General features: G+C 45.0%; 1 protein-coding gene across 4 annotated transcripts in view; it reads left to right on the top strand.

Moving 5' to 3' along the window:
- Nucleotides 1–21,992, top strand: part of SRR (serine racemase) — a 24,148-nt gene continuing 2,156 nt past the window's right edge. The window contains exons 1-7 of one of the 4 annotated variants that reach the window (XM_039476087.2): nt 1–86; nt 5,543–5,710; nt 13,192–13,363; nt 17,838–17,964; nt 18,476–18,579; nt 21,250–21,369; nt 21,503–21,577. In XM_039476087.2, coding sequence (XP_039332021.1) covers nt 13,196–13,363; nt 17,838–17,964; nt 18,476–18,579; nt 21,250–21,369; nt 21,503–21,577 — 594 coding nt within the window. In that variant the 5' untranslated portion in view covers nt 1–86; nt 5,543–5,710; nt 13,192–13,195. Of the gene's footprint in view, nt 87–5,542; nt 5,711–13,191; nt 13,364–17,837; nt 17,965–18,475; nt 18,580–21,249; nt 21,370–21,502; nt 21,578–21,992 lie in introns of those variants that run through there. The other 3 variants (XM_039476089.2, XM_039476086.2, XM_074388353.1) reach the window with 3 other exon arrangements.

The following is a 21,992-nucleotide window of genomic DNA, read 5'->3' on the forward strand; positions in this document are numbered from 1 at the left end:
GGCAGGCTTGCGCTGCGCTTGCGCAGAGGTGCGGCCGGGGAGGCGCTCGGAGGCTGGAGCTGGAGGCGCGGCGCCGGTGAGCGGAGGTGAGACGAGGCGTGGTCGTGCCAGGCCAGGCGGGCGTTCGCGGCGGTAGCTGCCATTGCTGTTGTCTTGGCCACCGAGGACACTGGTGCTAGTCGGGGACCCGGGTTGACGGAGACACCCCACAGCTTGGGCTCCTCTGATCGCCTTAGGCCAGGCTCTCCCGCTACAGGCTCGGGACTAGCGCCGCGGGCCATTACTTGGGACCTTGAAGATATGCTAAGAGTAGTTATTACTATTCCCATTTATTTTTATTATTTTGTTTTTGAGGCGGAGTCTGGCTCTGTCGCGTAGGCTGGAGTACGGTGGCGCGATCTCGTCTCACTGCAGTCTCCGCCTCCCAGGTTCAGGCGATTAACCCGCCTCAGCCTCTCTACTATCCCCATTTTTAAGATTAGGACACTGAATCCCAGAGAACGGAAGTAAATTGCCCTAGAGTGACACCGTGGATAAGAACCTACCAGAGCCTTTTTCAGTACAGCAAGCCACCTCCCCAAACCCCCGGGCTCTTTTTTTTTTTTTTTTTTTTTTGAGACAGAGCCTCACTCGCCTGGGCTGCAGTGCAGTGGTGTGATCTTCGGGTCACTGCAGCCTCGGCCTCCCGGTTTCAAGCGATTCTCCTGCCTCAGCCTCCCAAGTAGCTGGGACTACAGGTGCGCGCCACCACGCCCAGCTAACTTTTGTATTTTTAGTAGAGACGGTATTTCACCATGTTGACCAGGATAGTCTCTATCTCTTGACCTCGTGATCCTCCTGCCTTGGCCTCCCAAAGTGCTGGGATTACAGGCATGAGCCACCCCACCCAACCCCGCTCCCTGGCTGTTAAAAAATAGATACGCTATAGTTGGTATCGTGTGGAAGGAAGTATATCAGGAGGTATAGAATTCAATTTGGGACCTGTAATCCCGGCGACTCAGGAGGCTGAGAAGGGCGGATCACTTGAACCCGGGAAGTGGACGGAGGCTGCAGTAAGCGGAGATCATGCCACTACACTCCAGCCTGGGCAACAGACCGAGACTCCGCAAAAGAAAAAAAAAAAAAAAAGTCGATTTGGGAGTTTCTGTGTCACTATAGATTCTTGAAAAAAGTTACTTCTCTTTATCTCAGGTTGACTTCTTAATTTCCCATCTTTAAAATTTAACTAGACCTGAAGATTGGTACTTGAACCTGTGTTGGGAGAGCTGTGCAGAGGTGAAACTCCCTTCGCCAAGGCTGCCTGCCTCTACCTGTTGCTCCTCCATAGCCCCACAGGCCTTTAGACGCACCCATCACAGGATAGTTACCAATTACTCCTTAGTCTAAGGCTAGCTGAAAGGATTGCAGCAACCTCTGAAAGAACTCGTTCAGTTCCTTTTTCGTGACACCAGGTTAAGCATAAGGAGAAAGTCATTATGTGGGTGAAAAGATTCAACAGTTCAGAAGAGGAACGATTTGAGTGGTCAAAGCAAATGAAAACCTTTGCCATCAGATTTGGGGAAAATAGGAAAAAGTGTTAAAAAATAATCTGTTTCACATTGAAATTTAAGAGGTCATTGCATGATTTTTTTTAAGATGGAAAAATAATGGAAAACAAGAAAACTGTTTTAGGACAAATGGCACTGCCAATTTAATGCAGCAGTGTCAGTGAACTGCAGATTAGATATGCCAAAAGTTAAATCCGTTCAAGAAAATTTACCAGGACTCAGAGGGAAAAGTAATAGATAAAAACTGAGACACAAAGATGGGAGACATGGAAAATAGGTTCACAAAATTAATAATTAGGGGCCGAGCGCAGTGGCTCACGCCTGTATTCCCAGCACTTTGGGAGGCCAAGGCGGGCAGATCACGAGGTCAGGACATCGAGACCATCCTGGCTAACACCGTGAAACCCCACCCTTACTAAAAAAAAAAATTTAAAAATTAACCAGGCGTGATGTCACGCGCCTGTGGTCCCAGCTACTTGGGAGGCCTAGGCAGGAGAACTGCTTGGACCCAGGAGGTAGAGGTCGTGGTGAGCTGAGATTGTACCACTGCACTCTAGCCTGGGTGACAGAGTGAGACTTAATCTCAAAAAAAAAAATTAATAATTATGAGTTCCAGAATATCATATTTGGAACCATTCCTGGAATATCAGTTCCAGCTGACTGCAGAGAAGCAATAATCAAATAGTAGAAGAAAATCTACTAAGTTGGTGGAAATTTTTGAATTCTCAGATTTAAAGGATTCATTAAATACTAGGTAAAAAGAAATGAAAAGAAAGACAACCATATTTAGGCCTGAATCACAAATGAAAGCTGCTGAGTTGTTTGGTTTTGGGTTTTTTTTTTTTTAGATGAGTTTCCCTCTTATTGCCTAGGCTGGAGTGCAGTGGCAGGATCCTGGCTCACTGCAACCTCCGCCTCCCAGGTTCAAGCAATTCTCTGCCTCAGCCTCCCAAGTAGCTGGGATTACAGGCACTCACCACCATGCCTAGCTAATTTTTTGTATTTTTAGCGAGACAGAGTTTCACCGTATTGACCAGACTGGTCTCGAACTCCTGATCTCAAGTGATCCACCCACCTCGACCTCCTAAAGTGCTAGGATTACTGGCAAGAGCCACCGTGCTGAGCCCTGAATTCAATTTCTAAAAGAAATAATTGTATAGGTCACATTTACTGAGCACAAATTAACAAAACTAGAAATGAATAGCCACAAATTAAGCAAAAAATTCTAACAATTAGGCCGGGCGCAGTGGCTCAAGCCTGTAATCCCAGCACTTTGGGAGGCCAAGGCAGGTGGATCACGAGGTCAAGAGATCAAGATCATCTTGGTCAACATGGTGAAACTCCGTCTCTACTAAAAATACAAAAAAATTAGCCGGGCATGGTGGCACGTGCCTGTAATCCCAGCTACTCAGGAGGCTGAGGCAGGAGAATTGCCTGAACCCAGGCGGCGGAGGTTGCGGTGAGCCGAGATCGCGCCATTGCACTCCAGCCTGGGTAACAGAAGCGAAACTCCGTCTCAAAAAAAAAAAAAAAATCTAACAATTGGGATTTTTTTTAAAACACCAGTTTTTCCCATGTGCATGTTCAAAGAGTAAGCAGAAAAGAAAAAAAAAAAGCACCAATTTTAGGCCAGGCCCAATGGCTCACTCCTGTAATCCCAGCACTTTGGGAGACTGAGGCAGGTGGATCACTTGAGGTCAGGAATTCAAGACCAGCCTGGCCAACATGGGGAAAACCCGTCTCTACTAAAGATACACAAACTAAAGCCAGGCGAGGTGGCTCACACCTGTAATCCCAGTACTTTGGGAGGCTGAGACGGGCAAATCATGAGATCAGGAGATAGAGACCATCCTGGCTAACACGATGAAACCCCATCTCTACTAAATACAAAAAATTAGCCGGGCAAGGTGGCATGCACCCTTAGTCCCAGCTACTCAGGAGGCTGAGGCAGGAGAATCGCTTAAACCCGGGAGGCAGAGGTTGCAGTGAGCCGAGATCGCGCCGCTGTACTCCAGCCTGGACAACAGAGTGAAGACTCCATCTCAAAAAATAATAATAATAATACAAAAACTAGCTGGGCATGGTAGCAAGTGCCTGTAATCCCAGCTATTGCAGAGGCTGAGGCAGAAGAATTGCTTGAACCCAGGAGGTGGAGGCTGCAGTGAGCCAAGATTGTGCCACACTGCACTCCAGTCTAGGTAACAGATAGAGACTCTATCTCAAAAACAAAACAAAAACACCAATTTTAAATAATTAATGGGTCAAAAAAGAAAAAAAGACTAATATCTTGGATTATTTAGAAATTAAGATAATGAACACATTGTGTAATGGAATCCATGCGTTTAAAGCAGTACTCAGAGGAAAAGTATATAAGTAGCTAAATATGCTTTTATTATTTTTTAAAGTAAAAATTAGTAAACTAAGCATTCAACAAAGATAGAAGACAAAGGAAAATGGCAGAATAAACAAAATCAGAAATAATTAAGGGAAAAAGAACTGTAACTTTAAATTGAAGAGTTCATTCAGAAATAAAACAGACACTAATATATACACATTTCTGGCAAAAAAAAAATTTTTAAAGGGACATCCTCTTGGATGTCTCATAAACAATTCAGACTTAACTAATCAAATCTGATTTCCCGTCAAATAGTTATTTCTTCACCTGTTTTAAATCTCAACAAATCGTACCACCATTTAAGTCAAAACCCAGGAGTTACTCTTTTTAAAAAAATTTTTTGGCCGGGTGCGGTGGCTCAAGCCTGTAATCCTAGCACTTTGGGAGGCCGAGGTGGGTGGATCACGAGATCGAGAGATCGAGACCATCCTGGTCAACATGGTGAAACCCCGTCTCTACTAAAAACACAAAAAACTAGCTGGGCTTGGTGGCGCGTGCCTGTAATCCCAGCTACTCAGGAGGCTGAGGCAGGAGAATTGCCTGAGCCCAGGAGGCGGAGGTTGCGGTGAGCCAAGATCGCACCATTGCACTCCAGCCTGGGTAACAAGGGCGAAACTCTGTCTCAAAAAAAAAAAAAAATTTTTTTGGCCAGGCATGGTGGCTCACACTTGTAATCCCAGCACTTTGGGAGGCTGCGGCAGGTGGATCACCTGAGGTCAGGAGTTCGAGACCAGCCTGACCAACATGGTGAAATCCCATCTCTACTAAATATAAAAAATTAGCCAGGCATGGTGGCCCACACTTGTTATCCCAGCTACTTGGGAGGCTAAGGCAGGAGAATCGCTTGAACCGGGGAGGCGGAGGCTGCAGTGAGCCAAGATTGGACCATTACACTCCAGCCTGGGCAACAAGACCAAAAACCCATCTCAGAAAAAAAAAAGGTTGCAGAGGCAGAGTCTCCCTGTGTTCCCCAGGCTGGTCTCGAGTTCCTTGCCTTTGCCAGTCTTCCCACCCTGGACTTTCAGAATGTTGGGATTACAGGTGTGGGCCACCATGCCTGGCCCAGGAGTTATTCTTCACACCTCTATCCTCCATTCAATCCACTATCAGGCTATGTCTCTTCTGTTCCTATAATGAACATGTATGGAATCATCTCCCCAACATTCTCCCCTTTATTTTCACTTGGAAAATGCCCCTTATTCCCACTCAGAAGTACTTTTTCTTTGTTTTCTTTCCTCCATCATTCCTTTATTTTGCTATTTTCCCCTCAGGTGCAGATAATTGAGCGGGTCATGCTTGTTTATTCACACTGTCATTAACAAGGCATATCTCATTTTATCTTTTTTCTCTTCATTGCAGTTCCCACTCATGTTCCTTCCCTCCCTCCTTAGGTAGTAGGTCTCATGTGTTAGCTGTATGTCTTTGAATATATATGTGTCTTTGAATAATATATAGTGTTGTTTTATGTATGTATCTTTTAAATGTACCTAATTGTGTTGATCTCACTCTGTTTCTTTTCCATATTTATGTAAATACTTCTGACTACTGCATACTGTTGTCTTAAATGACCTCATACCCTGGCCACTGGTCCTGGGCCAAGATGGGCCAGAGTCCTTACCCAGAATTTTTTGAACTGAAACTGAGAAAGAAAATTCCCCTCCAGTGTGGAAACCATAAAATGTAAAACATACGAGCTGTCAGCAGCCATGTGCCACGGTTCCACATAGAACCAACCGGACTGCAGTGAAACAGAAGCTGACGTTCAGAGGTGAGAGACTAAGAGCCTGGGGCTCTCAAACCCCTGGTTCCTTCCAGTTGTTTCTGATGCTCCATGTTCCTGCCCTTACCATGGTTTGTCAACTCTTCATGGATTCCATGAGCTAGTAAATCTCAACACCTTCATCTTCTGCCTTCTAAGGTAGTTCGCTTGAAATTCTCTTTCCTGCAACTAAGAGGACTATTTACAACCTCCAAAATATATCTTGTTTTTGATACTGAGTTTTTTGTTTTCTGGGTTTTTTGTTACTGTTGAGAGATAGGGTCTACATCTAGGAATGGAATTGTTAGCTCACAGGATGATTCTGTGTTCAATTTTTGAGGAAGCACCATACTGTTTACCATAAAACTATCACTACAGGCACCTACCACCACACACAGCTAATTTTTGTATGTTTGGTAGAGACAGGGTTTCACCATGTTGCCCAGGCAGATCTTGAACTCCTGAGTTCAAGCAATCTGCCCGTCTCAGCCACCTAAAGTGCTGGTATTATAGGTGTGAGCCACTGTGCCCTGCCAAGGGGGCTTAATTGACATTTATTCATAAAAATATTGAGTCTTCAGGCCTGGCACGGTTTTTTGGGGGCTTTAAAAATTTTTTTTGAGACAGAGTCTCACTCTTGTCACCCAGGCTGGAGTGCAGTGGCACAATCATGGCTCAGTGCAACCTTCGCCTCCCAGGTTCAAGTGATTTTTCTGCCTCAGCCTCCCAAGTAGCTAGGACTACAGGTGCATGCCACCACTTCTGGCTTTTTGTTTTTTTTGAAATGGAGTCTTGATCTGTCACCCAGGCTGCAGTGCAGTGGCACGATCTCGGCTCTATGCAACCTCTGCCTCCCAGGTTCAAGTGATCCTCCTGCCTCAGCTTCCCAAGTAGCTGGAACTACAAACATGTGCCACCACACCCAGCTAATTTTTATATTTTTAGTAGAGACAGGGTTTCACCATATTGGCCAGGCTGGTCTTGAACTCCTGAGCTCAAGCAATCCACCCACCTCAGCCACCTAAAGTGCTGGGTTACAGGTATGAGCCACAGTGCCCAGCAATTTTTGCTTTTCTTTAATGGAGACGGGATTTCACCATGTTAGTCAGTCTGGTCTCAAACTCCTGACCTCAAGTGATCAGCTTGCTTTGGCTTCTAAATGAGCCACCACACCCAGGCAACAGTTTTTGAGAGACAGAGTCTTGCTCTCTCAGTGGTACAATCATAACTCACTGTAGCCTTGAACTCCTGAGTTTTAGTAATCCTCCTGCCACTGTGCCCAGCCAAGGGGGCATATTTGACATTTAAAAAAAAAAAATTGAGTCTTCAGGCCTGGCATGGCGGCTCATGCCTATAATCCCAGCACTTTGGGAGGCTGAGGCAGGTGGATCACTTGAGCTCAGGAGGTCCAGACCAGCCTGAACAACATGGCAAAACCTTCTCTCTACAAAAAATACAGAAATTAGCCAGGCATGGTGGCATGATGCTTCTGTGGTCCCAGCTACTCAGGAGGCTGAGTTGAGAGGATTACTTGAGCCTGGGAGGCAGAGGTTGCACTAAGCTGAGATCATGCCAATGCACTCGAGCCTGGACGACAGAGTGAGACCCTGTCTCGATAAATAAATAATGCCCCCAATTCATTTATACATCTTTACAGTGGAATTTCTGGCAACTTTGATAAAGGAATTCTAAAGTTCACTTGGAAGAATTGATGTGTGAGAAAAGCCAATGAATTTTAGAAAGAGTAATCAAGGGAGAATTTATTAATATAGTGTGTAATAGGAAAAGGAGGCCAGGCGTCGTGGCTCCCACCTGTAATCCCAGCACTTTGGGAAGCGTAGGTGGGTGGATCACAAGGTCAGGAAGTCAAGACCAGCCTGGCGAACATAGTGAAACCCTGTCTCTACTAAAAGAAAAATACAAAAATTAGCGGGGTACAGTGGCACGCAACTGTAATCCCAGCTACTTAAGAGGCTGAGGCAGGAGAATCGCTTGAACCCGGGTGGTGGAGGTTGCAGTGAGCCGAGATTGCACCATTGCACTCCAGTCTGGTGACAGAATGAGACTCTATCTCAAAAAATAAAAAGAAAAGGAAAGGAAAAAGAATTGGCAGTCTGGCCAATGAAACAAAATACAATAGCCCAAGCATTGATAGAAATTTAATTTTTGATAAATATAGCATTTCAGAGGAAAATGATACTGTCAGTAAATGGTGTGTAAAGATTAAGAAGGCCGTGTGTAGTGGCTCACACTTGTAATCTCAGCACTTTAGGGGGCCAACGCAAGAGGATCACTTGAGCTTAGGGGTTTGAGACCACCCTGGGCAACACAGCAAGATGTCCTCTCTACTAAAATAAAATTTTTAAAAAGTAGTCAGATATGGTGGTGCACACTCATAGTACCAGCTACTTGGGAGGCTGAGGTGGGAAAATCACTTGAGCCCAAGATTTTGAGGCTGCAGTGAGCACAATTGAGCCACTGTATGCCAGCCTGAACAACAGAGTGAGACCTTGTCTCAGAAAAAAATGTACAATCACTAGTAATTAATGTCAATTAAAACTACCACACATAATTAAATTGACGTAAAAATGATAAAGCAAGGATGAATTCCATCGAAACTGCCGTAGGGAGTGCAAATTGATGTAAGATAGGACCCATTTGGCAGTGGTTATCAAATGTCTTAGCAGTGTGCATGCTTTTTGATACAAAATACCATTTGGTGGAATCTACCCTAAGGACTCACAAAAGTACACAAAAACCTTGCAACGAGGCTATCCATTACATCATCATTATAGCCAACAACAACAGGAAAGCCAAATGTTCATTTGAGTTATGTAAAATTAAAATTAAGATTTTTTTTTCTTTTTTAAGAGACAGTGTCTTGCTTACATCCCAGGCCACAGTCCAGTGGCTATTCATAGGCACGATCATAATGCACTCCTGAACTCAAGTAAGCCTCCTGCCTCAGCCTCCCAAGTAGCTGGGACTACCAGCATGTGTCACTGCACCCAGCTAAATTATCATATTTTTGTAAAAGAAGTACTATTAAGTCATTTTAAAAGTTGGGTAAATGGGTTGGGAGTGGTGGCTCACGCCTGTAATACCAGCACTTTGGGAGGCCGAGGCGGGTGGATCACCTAAGGTTAGGAGTTCAAGACCTGCCTGGTTAACATAGTGAAACCCCACCTCTACTAAAAATATAAAAATTAGGTGGGTGTGGTGGCAGGCATCTGTAATCCTAGCAACTCTGGAGGCTGAGGCAGGAGAATTGTGTGAACCCCAGGAGGCAGAGGTTGCAGTGAGCCTCGATCGTGCCGCTGGACTCCAGCCTGGGTGACAGAGCAAAACTCTCTCAAACGAAGTTGGATAAATGTACATAAGGGCTGGGCGAGGTGGCTCATACCTGTAATCCCAGCACTTTAAGAGGCTGAGGCTGGTGGATCATGAGGTCAGGAGTTCAAGATCAGCCTGGTCAAGATAGTAAAACCCCGTCTCTACTACAAAAAATGCAAAAATTAGCCAGGCGTGATGGTATGCGCCTATAATCCCAGCAACTTGGGAGGCTGAGGCAGAGAATTGCTTGAACCTGGGAGGCAGAGGTTGTAATGAGCCACTATCATGCCACTGCACTCCAGCCTGGGTGACAGAGTGGGACTCTGTCTTAAAAAAAAAAGAGTACTGGGCCAGGCGCGATGGCTCACGCCTGTAATCCCAGCACTTTGGGAGGCCGAGGAGGGTGGATCAAAAGATCGAGACTATCCTGGTCAACATAGTGAAACCCCGTCTCTACTAAAAATACAAAAAATTAGCTGGGCATGGTGGTGCATGCCTGTAATCCCAGCTACTCAGGAGGCTGAGGCAGGAGAATTGCCTGAACCCAGGAGGCAGAGGTTGTGGTGAGCCGAGATTGCGCCATTGCACTCCAGCCTGGGTAACAACAGCGAAACTCTGTCTCAAAAAAAAATAAAAATAGCCAGGCGCGGTGGCTCAAGCCTATAATCCCAGCACTTTGGGAGCCTGAGGCGGGTGGATCATGAGGTCAAGAGAGCGAGACCATCCTGGTCAACATGGTGAAACCCCCGTCTCTACTAAAAATACAAAACATTAGCTGGGCATGGTGGCGCGTGCCTGTAATCCCAGCTACTCAGGAGGCTGAGGCAGGAGAATTGCCTGAACCCAGGAGGCGGAGGTTGTGGTGAGCCGAGATCGCGCCATGGCACTCCAGCCTGGGTAACAAGAGCAAAACTCCATCTCAAAAAAAATAAAAATAAAAATAAAATTTAAAAAAGAGTGCTTATTGATAAGATTAGTAGATGTTCATATTATTATCTGACAAAAACAAGTTCCCAAGCTTATCAGAAAGTTTTGTCTGCATATGTATTTGGGCCTGGCAAGGTAAACCACTAGATAACAATCGTCTTTAGGTAGGAAGGTTTAGTGGCTATTTTTGTGTTAGTCTTGTGTTTCTGTATTTTCAGATTAACTTCTTTCTTTTTGAGATAGAGTCTCGCTCTGTCACCAGGCTGGAGTGTAGTTGCAAGATCTCGGCTCACTGCAACCTCTGCCTCCTGGGTTCAAGCGATTCACCTGCCTCAGCCTCCCAAGTAGCTGGGACTACAGGTGCGAATCACCATGCCCAGCTAATTTTTGTATTTTTAGTAGAGACAGGGTTTCACCGTGTTGGCCAGGAAAGTCTCATCTCTTGTCCTCATGACCCGCCTGCCATGGCTTCCTAAAGTGCTGGGATTACAGGCTTGGGTCACTGCACCTGGCTATTGACTTGGTTTTCTAATGAACATAGATTCTTTTTTAATAAGGAAAAATAGAGAAACTTCATATTTAACTGCTACAATAAACACAGTGGAAAGTGGAAGGTTAATGTAGTTATTGAAAATTATAAGCCGGGCGCGGTGGCTCAAGCCTGTAATCCCAGCACTTTGGGAGGCCGAGGCGGGTGGATCACGAGGTCGAGAGATCGAGACCATCCTGGTCAACATGGTGAAACCCCCGTCTCTACTAAAAATACAAAACATTAGCTGGGCATGGTGGCGCGTGCCTGTAATCCCAGCTACTCAGGAGGCTGAGGCAGGAGAATTGCCTGAACCCAGGAGGCGGAGGTTGTGGTGAGCCGAGATCGCGCCATGGCACTCCAGCCTGGGTAACAAGAGCAAAACTCCATCTCAAAAAAAATAAAAATAAAAATAAAATTTAAAAAAGAGTGCTTATTGATAAGATTAGTAGATGTTCATATTATTATCTGACAAAAACAAGTTCCCAAGCTTATCAGAAAGTTTTGTCTGCATATGTATTTGGGCCTGGCAAGGTAAACCACTAGATAACAATCGTCTTTAGGTAGGAAGGTTTAGTGGCTATTTTTGTGTTAGTCTTGTGTTTCTGTATTTTCAGATTAACTTCTTTCTTTTTGAGATAGAGTCTCGCTCTGTCACCAGGCTGGAGTGTAGTTGCAAGATCTCGGCTCACTGCAACCTCTGCCTCCTGGGTTCAAGCGATTCACCTGCCTCAGCCTCCCAAGTAGCTGGGACTACAGGTGCGAATCACCATGCCCAGCTAATTTTTGTATTTTTAGTAGAGACAGGGTTTCACCGTGTTGGCCAGGAAAGTCTCATCTCTTGTCCTCATGACCCGCCTGCCATGGCTTCCTAAAGTGCTGGGATTACAGGCTTGGGTCACTGCACCTGGCTATTGACTTGGTTTTCTAATGAACATAGATTCTTTTTTAATAAGGAAAAATAGAGAAACTTCATATTTAACTGCTACAATAAACACAGTGGAAAGTGGAAGGTTAATGTAGTTATTGAAAATTATAAGCCGGGCGCGGTGGCTCAAGCCTGTAATCCCAGCACTTTGGGAGGCCGAGGCGGGTGGATCACGAGGTCGAGAGATCGAGACCATCCTGGTCAACATGGTGAAACCCCATCTCTACTAAAAATACAAAAAATTAGCTGGGCATGGTGGCACGTGCCTGTAATCCCAGCTACTCAGGAGGCTGAGGCAGGAGAATTGCCTGAGCCCAGGAGGCGGAGGTTGCGGTGAGCCGAGATCGCGCCATTGCACTCCAGCCTGGGTAACAAGGGCGAAACTCCGTCTCAAAAAAAAAAAAAAAAAAGAAAATTATAATTGTGCCGGGCACAGTGGCTCACACTTGTAATCCCAACACTTTGGGAGGCTGAAGTGGGCAGTTCACATGAGGTCAGGAGTTTCAGACCAGCCTGACCAATAAGGTGAAACCCCACCTCTAAAAAGAAAAAAAAGAAAAAAAAAACATAAAAAATAAATAAAAATTTAAAAATTAAAAACAAAAAAAAATTATAATTGTGAAAATTGTCAAGAAACTGAGCCAAATGTAGGAATAAACAAAACGTTTCCTTTAACTGTTATGTAATGTATACAATGTATACTGAAAATGCAGAAGGAGCTGGTCACGGTGGCTCATGCCTGTAACCCCAGCGCTTTGGGAGGCTAAGGTGGGCGGATCACCTGAGGTGAGAGTTGGGAGACCAGCCTGACCAACATGGAGAAACCCTGTCTCTACTAAAAATACAAAATTAGTCAGGCGTGCTGGTGCATACCTATAATCCCAGCTACTCAGGAGGCTGAGGCAGGAGAATCACTTGAACCTGGGAGGCGGAGGTTGCAGTGAACCAAGATCTCGCCATTGGCACTCCAGCCTGAGCAACAAGAGAAAAATTCCATCTCAAAAAAAAGAAAAAAATGCAAAAGGAATGCGGAAAAGGAATATGATTGTTTAAATGGAAAAGTCTAGCTAATTTTTTCTTTATCAAATAATTTGTTTTTATTAAAAATTAAATATTAAAATTTATAAATTAAAAATGTATATAAAAATGGAATCCAATTCATTCAAGTAGCTTCACAACAATGATTAAAAGAAAGGTGGAGAGCAGATGGGTGGTATGGGTGGGGCGTGGGCTTTAGCCTTCCATAATCACCATCAGTTGCTGCCCTCAAAGCTTCACCAGAAAAATTTCATTCAGCTTCAATTCAAATCTCTTCTATAAATAAATTCTGGCACTCCAGTAATAGAGAGTTTCCACTTAACACCACAGACCCCCAGGTCTATTCTGTGTTAGGCATTTTCAAAATCTCTCCAATAAACATTGTCTTAAGACTTTGCTTTGGCCGGACGCGGTGGCTCAAGCCTGTAATCCCAGCACTTTGGGAGGCCGAGGCGGGTGGATGACGAGGTCAAGAGATCGAGATCATCCTGGTCAACATGGTGAAACCCCGTCTCTACTAAAAATACAAAAAATTAGCTGAGCATGGTGGTGCGTGCCTGTAATCCCAGCTACTCAGGAGGCTGAGGCAGGAGAATTGCCTGAACCCAGGAGGCAGAGATTGTGGTGAGCCGAGATCGCGCCATTGCACTCCAGCCTGGGCAACAAGAGAGAAAAACTCTGTCTCAAAAAAAAAAAAGACTTTGCTTTGACCCCTTTCTTGTTTCTGGGTTTCAGGACCATGTGTGCTCAGTACTGCATCTCCTTTGCTGATGTTGAAAAGGCTCATGTCAACATTCGAGATTCTATCCACCTCACACCAGTGCTAACAAGCTCCATTTTGAATCAAGTAACAGGGCGCAATCTTTTCTTCAAATGTGAACTCTTCCAGAAAACAGGATCTTTTAAGGTACTAATCCTTTTTCTCTGTGTATCATATATGTTTTCAAACCCCTTTACGTATCAGTTTGATTCTCCTGACCACCCAGTGAGACAGGCAGAAGTAAATTAATGCCTTTATACAGTTTGAAGAAAGGTTACAGGCTGGGCGCAGTGGCTCAAGCCTGTAATCCCAGCACTTTGGGAGGCCGAGGCGGGTGGATCACGAGGTCAAGAGATCGAGACCATCCTGGTCAACATGGTGAAACCCAGTCTCTACTAAAAATACAAAAAAAATTAGCTGGGCATGGTGGCACATGCCTGTAATCCCAGCTACTCAGGAGGCTGAGGCAGGAGAATTGCCTGAGCCCAGGAGGCGGAGGTTGCGGTGAGCCGAGATCGCGCCATTGCACTCCAGCCTGGGTAACAAGAGCGAAACTCCGTCTCAAAAAAAAAAAAAAAAAGGTTACAGAAATTTTCCTTTCAAGTCCTTGTTTTACCTAGCATCATAATAGTGTTGATATCCACTTTCACACAATCATAAAATCCTTGTAATTAGGATCATATATATAACTTATTATCCAAGTAATCTTTATATGTAACATGTATATGTGTGTCTATATATAATATGTACATAAAATACAGACATGTGCCACATAACAGTTCAGTTGATGACAGACTACCTATATGATGGTGTTCTCTGGTCCCATAAGGCTACAATACCACACTTGTACTGTATATTTCTGAGTTCAGATACACAAATAGTTATTGTGTTATAACTGCCTATAGTTTATTCAGTATGGTAACATGCTATACAGGGTTTGTAGCCTAGGAGCAATAGGCTGTTAACAGCTGGGTTTGTATAAGTACACCCTATGATGCATGTACAATGATGAAATTGCTAAATCATGCATTTCTCAGAACATATCCCCATCCTGAAGCAAAGCATGACTGTATTATATATGATATAACTTACTATCCAAACTAGGACATGTTTGAGACTAAAAGAAGCAACTTGAAATGTCTAAACTGAGACAACTGAACTGTTACAGGCAAACTGGAAAGTGTATATGACTCAAGTTTAAGCATTCACTGTATCAACTTGCTATACATGGATACACTATGACTATAAAAGATGTAAGCCTGGCCAGGTGCGGTGGCTCATGCCTGTAATCCCAGCACTTTGGGAGGCCAAGGCAGGCGGATCACGATGTCAGGAGGTCAAGACCAGCCTGGCTAACATAGTGAAACCCCATCTCTACTAAAAATACAAAAATTAGCCAGGTGTGGTGGTGGGCACCTATAGTCCCAGCTACTTGGGAGGCTGCAGCAGGAGAATCATATGAGCCCAGAGAATCATATGAACCCCAGAGGCAGAGGTTGCAGTAAGCTGAGATTACTCCACTGCACTCCAGCCTGGGTGACACAGGGAGACTCTATCTCAAAAAAAAAAAAAATCTAAGCCCAATATGACAAGTCCCTCTCTACAAAAAGTACAAATATATATATAAATTAGCCTGGTGTGGTGGTATGCACCTGTAGTCCCAGGTACTCTGAAGGCCAAGGTGGGAGGATTGCACCAAGCCTGGGATGTTGAGGCCACAGTGAGCTCACACCTCTGGCGGGGCAACAGCAAGACCTTATCACAAAAATTAAAAAAAGGAAAAAAAGGCCTGGCGCAGTAGTTTATGCCTATAATCCTAGCACTTTGGGAGCTGTGCAGATTGTCTGAAGCTCAGGAGTTTGAGACCAGCCTGAACATGGTACAACCTTATCTCTCCTAAAATACAAAAAAAATTAGCCCTGTGTGTTAGTGCACACCTGTAGTCCCAGCTATTTGGGAGGTAGAGGTTGCAGTGAGCTGAGATCATGCCACTGCACTCTAGCCTGGGCAACACAGCAAGACAAGACTGTCTCAAAAAAAAAAAAAAAAAGTTTTTACATAACCACTCAGGGCACAGTGTCTCATACCTATAATCCCAGCACTTTGCAAGGCTGAAGAGTAGGTTCACTTGAGTCCAGGAGTTCGTGACCAGCCTGGACAACATGGCAAAACCATGTCTCTACTAAAAATACAAAAATTAGCTGGGTGCGGTGGTGCACGTCTGTAATCCCAGCTACTCAAGAGGATGAGGCAGGAGAATCGCTTAAATCCAGGAAGCGGGCCGGGCGCAGTGGCTCAAGCCTGTAATCCCAGCACTTTGGAGGCCAAGGCAGGTGGATCACAAGGTCAAGAGATCGAGACCATCCTGGTCAACATGGTGAAACCCCGTCTCTACTAAAAAAAAAAAAATACAAAAAAATTAGCTGGGCATGGTGGCACGTGCCTGTAATCCCAGCTACTCAGGAGGCTGAGGCAGAATTGCCTGAACCCAGGAGGCGGAGGTTGCGGTGAGCCGAGATCGCGCCATTGCACTCCAGCCTGGGTAACAAGAGTGAAACTCCGTGTGAAAAAAAAAAAAAAAAAAAAAAAAAATCCAGGAAGTGGAGGTTGCAGTGGGCCAAGATGACTCCCTTGCACTCCAGCCTGAGTGACAGAGTGAAGTCTATCTCAAAAAAATAAAAAATAAAACATCTAGGCCGGGCGCGGTGGCTCAAGCCTGTAATCCCAGCACTTTGGGAGGCCGAGGCGGGTGGATCACGAGGTCAAGAAATCGAGACCATCCTGGTCAACATGGTGAAACCCCGTCTCTACTAAAAATACAAAAAATTAGCTGGACATGGTGGCGTGTGCCTGTAATCTCAGCTACTCAGGAGGCTGAGGCAGGAGAATTGCCTGAACCCAGGAGGCGGAGGTTGCGGTGAGCCGAGATCACGCCATTGCACTCCAGCCTGGGTAACAAGAGTGAAACTTCGTCTCAAAAAAATAAAAATAAAAATAAAAATAAATAAAACATCTAAAGGTAGCTAAATCCTCACATAAGTTCTTTTTCTACAAAATGTCAGTACCTTTGTAGTGCATAAAGATAGACTTCTATGTGTTAACTTAGAATTTTCTGACCATTAGTTGAGCTCTTTCAGGTAGAAGTCTGAAAAGTTGCATTTAGCACTGTGCCTCGCAGGTATTCTGGTAGCTTTAGGATTTCAAGAATCTACCTTTTACCCCACCCAGTAACTGAGAGCTTTTATTTAAAAAAAAAAAAAAAAAAGCTGGGCGCGGTGGCTCAAGCCTGTAATCCCAGCACTTTGGGAGGCCGAGGCGGGTGGATCACGAGGTCGAGAGTTCGAGACCATCCTGGTCAACATGGTGAAACCCCGTCTCTACTAAAAATACAAAAAATCAGCTGGGCATGGTGGCACATGCCTGTAATCCCAGCTACTCAGGAGACTGAGGCAGGAGAATTGCCTGAACCCAGGAGGCGGAGGTTGCAGTGAGCCGAGATCGCGCCATTACACTCCAGCCTGGGTAACAAGAGCGAAACTCCGTCTCAAAAAAAAAAAAAAAAAAAAAGACCCTGTAATCCCAGCACTTTAGGAGGGGCCGAGTCAGGAATGACTGAGATCAGGTATGACCTGAGATCAGGAATTCAAGACCAGCCTAACTAGCATGGTGAAACCCCATCTCTACTAAAAATACAAAAATTATCATGCCTGTAATCCCAGCACTTTGGGAAGCTGAGGCAGGTGGATCACCTGAGGTCAGGAATTCAAGACCAGACTGACCAACATGGTGAAACCGTCTCTACTAAAAATATAAAATGAGCTGGGCATGGTGGTGGGCACCTGTGATCCCAGCTACTTGGGAGGCTGAGGCAGGAGAATTGCTTGAATCCTGAAGATGGAGGTTGCAGTGAGCCACGATTGCACCATTGTACTCCAGCGGGGGCAATACAGCAAGACTCCATCTCAACAATAAATAAATAAATAAGCCAGGCATGGTGGCAGATGCCTATAATCCCAGCTATTCCACAGGCTGAGGCAGGAGAATCACTTGAACCCGGCCCGGGGTGGGAGGCGGAGGTTACAGTGAGCAGAAATCGCACCACTGCACACCAGTCTGGGTGACAGAGACTCCGTCTCAATAAAAATAAACAAAAGTGCACGTGAGATGTTTACGAGGTAAAACGATCAGATTTAGTGACAGATTGGATGTGCATATTAAAGATAGAAAATCTAGAAAAGCTCCTTGCTTTTCAAAATTTTTTTTTTTTTTTTTTTTTTTTTTTTTTTTTGAGACGGAGTTTCGCTCTTGTTACCCAGGCTGGAGTGCGATGGCGCGATCTCGGCTCACCGCAACCTCCGCCTCCTGGGTTCAGGCAATTCTCCTGCCTCAGCCTCCTGAGTAGCTGGGATTACAGGCATGTGCCACCATGCCCAGCTACTTTTTTGTATTTTTAGTAGAGACAGGGTTTCACCATATTGACCAGGATGGTCTCGATCTCTTGACCTCGTGATCCACCCGCCTCAGCCTCCCAAAGTGCTGGGATTACAGGCTTGAGCCACCGCACCCGGCCTCAAAAATATGTTTTAATCAAACATGTGAATTCACCATCCCTCTTTTTCAGATTCGTGGTGCTCTTAATGCCATCAGAAGCTTGGTTCCTGATGCTTTAGAAGGGAAGCCCAAAGCTGTTGTTACTCACAGCAGTGGAAACCATGGCCAGGCTCTCACCTACGCTGCCAAATTGGAAGGTACTTGATCTCTCAAGGTACTGGGTAGATCATGAGAAAGAAGTGGAAAAGTACCCTTAATTTCAGAGAGAGTGATCATAGCTGTGGGAAGTAACTTTCCAAAGAAAATCTCTATCTGACTGCAAGCTGTTATGAACGTAAGTTTCTTTTTTTTTTTTTTTTTTTTGAAGACAGAGTCTTGCTCTGTTGCCCAGGCTGGAGTGCAGTGGCGTGATCTTAGCTCACTACAACCTCCACCTTCCAAGTTCAATCAATTCTCCTGCCTCAGCCTCCTGAGTAGCTGGGACTACAGGTGCACACCACCACGCCTGTCTAATTTTTCTGTTTTACAAATACAAAATAATAAATTCACCATGTTGCCCAGGCTGGTCTGGAACTCCTGGGTTCAGGTAATCCACCCACCTTGACCTCCCAAAGTCCCAGGATTATAGTCTGAGCCAGCACACCTGGCCAAACTGAAATTTCTATTCTAAATTCTCTTGTAGTAACCAAACATGTTTTCCCCTCCCAGGGATTCCTGCTTATATTGTGGTGCCCCAGACAGCTCCAGATTGTAAAAAGCTGGCGATACAAGCCTATGGAGCATCACTTGTATACTGTGAACCTAGTGATGAGGTAAGGAGAGCAGTGTTTGGTACCACCTCACTAGTTTTCATTTGACCAGCTGCTCTTTCTGCCTTACCGGCTGCTCCTTCTCAGTCTCCTGTGTTGTTTCCTCTTCACTTCTGTTAGTATGCTCAACCTTTTCTCCACCTACACTCAGATGATCTCATCAGTCTTACTGCTTAAGTGATTACCTGTGGTCTGTCAACTCCAACTCCAACCTCTCTCCCCTGAACACCAGACTTTTATATCCAACAGCTAACTAACTTTCCCACTTGATGTCTTTTTTTTTTTTTTTTTGAGATGGAGTCTCGCTGTCACCAGGCTGGAGTGCAGTGGCAGCCATCTCACCTCACTGCAACCTCCACCTCCCAGGTTCAAGCGATTCTCCTGCCTCAGCCTCCTGAGTAGCTGGGACTACAGGTGCGCGCCACCACGCCCGGCTAATTTTTGTGTTTTTAGTAGAGACAGGGTTTCGCCTTGTTGGCCAGGATGGTCTCAATCTGTTGACCTCATGATCCGCCCGCCTTGGCCTCCCAAAGTGCTGGGATTACAGGCATGAGTGACTGTCCCTGACCCCACTTCATCTCCAATTACATCTAAAATCAAACTCCTGATCTTACTTCCATATATTCCTTCTCTTCCAATCTTCCTCATCTTAGTAAATGACAACTTTTGTTGGTTTTTATTTTTCTGAATTTTTTTTTCTTTTTCTTTTTTTGTTAGAGATAAGGTTTTCCTATGTTGTGGGATCTTCCTGTCTCGGCCTCTTGAGTAGCTAGGACTATATGTGCATGCCACCTCACCAAACTGCTTCCTTTATTTTTTGTAGATAGTGTCTCATTGTTGCCCAGGCTGGTCTCAAACTCCTGGGCTCAAGCAATCCTCCCACCTTGGCCTCGCAAAATGCTGGGATCACAGGCATGACCCACTGCACACAGCCAGGAGTCATCTTTGATAACCCTCTCACACCCCACAAATCTCAATCCTGCTTTCAACATATTTCCATAACCCAACTACTTCTGTGTTTACCATTGCCACCCCTATTCAAACCAGCATCAATTCTCATCTAGATTCAGTAGCCTAACTGGTCTCTCTGCATCCACCCTTGCCCCACTACAGGGTTTTCTGAGCAACCAGAGCTCTCCATTAAACAAAGTCAGAACTTGTCTTTTTTCAAGTCAAAATTCTGTAATGGTTTCCCATCTCATACCCAGTGGAAACCAGAGTTCTTGCAATCATCTAAGCCCTGGATGAACTCAAACAATCCTAACTTTTTGACCTCATCTTCTTTTATTTATTTGAGACAGGGTCTTGCTCTGTCCGGCCCAGGCTGGAGTACAGTAGTTGGATCTCAGTTCACTGCAGCCTCCATCTCTTGGGTTCAAGAGATTCTCATGCCTCAGCCACCAGTATAGCTGGGATTACAGGCACATGCCACCATGCCCAGCTAATTTATTTTTTTATTTATTTATTTTATTTTATTTTATTTTATTTTATTTTTTGAGACGGAGTTTTCGCTCTTGTTACTCAGGCTGGAGTGCAATGGCGCGATCTCGGCTCACCGCAACCTCCGCCTCCTGGGTTCAGGCAATTCTCCTGCCTCAGCCTCCTGAGTAGCTGGGAGTACAGGCACGTGCCACCATGCCCAGCTAATTTTTTGTATTTTTAGTAGAGACGGGGTTTCACCATGTTGACCAGGATGGTCTCGATCTCTCGACCTCGTGATCCACCTGCCTCGGCCTCCCAAAGTGCTGGGATTACAGGCTTGAGCCACCGCGCCTGGCAATTTCTTTATTTTTAGTAGAGACGGGATTTCGTTGTGTTAGCCAGGCTGGTCTTGAACTCCTGACCCAAAGTGAGCCACCCACCTTGGCCTCCCAGAGTGCTGGGATTATAGGCATGAGCCACCACGCCCAGTCTTGACCTCATCTTCTATTATTTCTCTTGTCCACTCTGTGCCAGCCATACTAGCCTTTTAGCTTTTCCTCAGAAATGCCAAGCACTCCTACTTTGTAATCTTTGCACTGTTACCCACTCCCTGAAATATTCTAGATATCCACAGCACTTGTTCAGATCTTTTAAAATGTCACTTTAGGCCGGGCGCAGTGGCTCAAGCCTGTAATCCCAGCACTTTGGGAGGCCGAGGCGGGTGGATCACAAGGTCGAGAGATCGAGACCAACCTGGTCAACATGGTGAAACCCCGTCTCTACTAAAAATACAAAAATTAGCTGGGCATGGTGGCACGTGCCTGTAATCCCAGCTACTCAGGAGGCTGAGGCTGGAGAATTGCTTGAACCCAGGAGGCAGAGGTTGCGGTGAGCCGATATCGCGCCATTGCACTCCAGCCTGGGTAACGAGAGCGAAACTCCGTCTCAAAAAAAAAAAAAAAAAAAAAAAAAAAATGTCACTTTACTAGAGGCTCTTCCTGGCTACCCTATATGAAATGAATTCCTTCATTTTATTCCATAGCACTTAGATATACCATAATATTTACTTCACCTATCTCCACCATATAAGAATACAACTCCCTTGAGGGCAGGAATATTTTAACATATCTCTAGTGCCTGAACAAAATCTGAAAAAAGTAGGATGGTCAATAAAATTTTGAATGACCAAATGGAACTTGTTGGGGACTCTATTAAATGCAAATCAAGTAAGCTAAATTCATGTACTTTCAGTCCAGGGAAAACGTTGCACAAAGAGTTACAGAGCAAACAGAAGGCATCATGGTACATCCAAATCAGGAGCCTGCAGTGATAGCTGGACAAGGAACAATTGCCCTAGAAGTGCTGAACCAGGTAAAATAGCCAAGTTCTTCCTGCTTAGCTACTGGTAAAGCTATTGGGTTATATTGTTATTTTATGTGTACACATTAAATATAAAACTGCTTCCTAATAGGCCTATTGACAGTTTATATTCTTTTCACTAAAGGTTCCTTTGGTGGATGCACTGGTGGTACCTGTAGGTGGAGGAGGAATGGTTGCTGGAATAGCAATTACAATTAAGGTGAGCAGCTTCTGGAGGAGTCCCTGCTTCAAGCAGAGGATTTATTTTACATCATGAATGTTTTGTATACATGTGTTCAACATTCTGCACACATTACCATTCCTTCTCCTTATTCCTTTAGCACTTAAGATGAAGGCCCTTCTCTGCCTCCCTACTCTATTATTTATTTATTTATTTATTTTTTCTGAGACGGAGTTTCGCTCTTGTTACCCAGGCTGGAGTGCAATGGCGTGATCTCGGCTCACCGCAACCTCCGCCTCCTGGGTTCAGGCAATTCTCCTGCCTCAGCCTCCTGAGTAGCTCGGATTACAGGCATGTGCCACCATGTCCAGCTACTTTTTTGTATTTTTAGTAGAGACGGGGTTTCACCATATTGACCAGGATGGTCTCGATCTCTTGACTTTGTGATCCACCC

The sequence above is a fragment of the Saimiri boliviensis genome, chromosome 17, assembly GCF_048565385.1.
Source record: "Saimiri boliviensis isolate mSaiBol1 chromosome 17, mSaiBol1.pri, whole genome shotgun sequence".
NCBI classification, from domain to species: Eukaryota; Metazoa; Chordata; class Mammalia; order Primates; family Cebidae; genus Saimiri; species Saimiri boliviensis.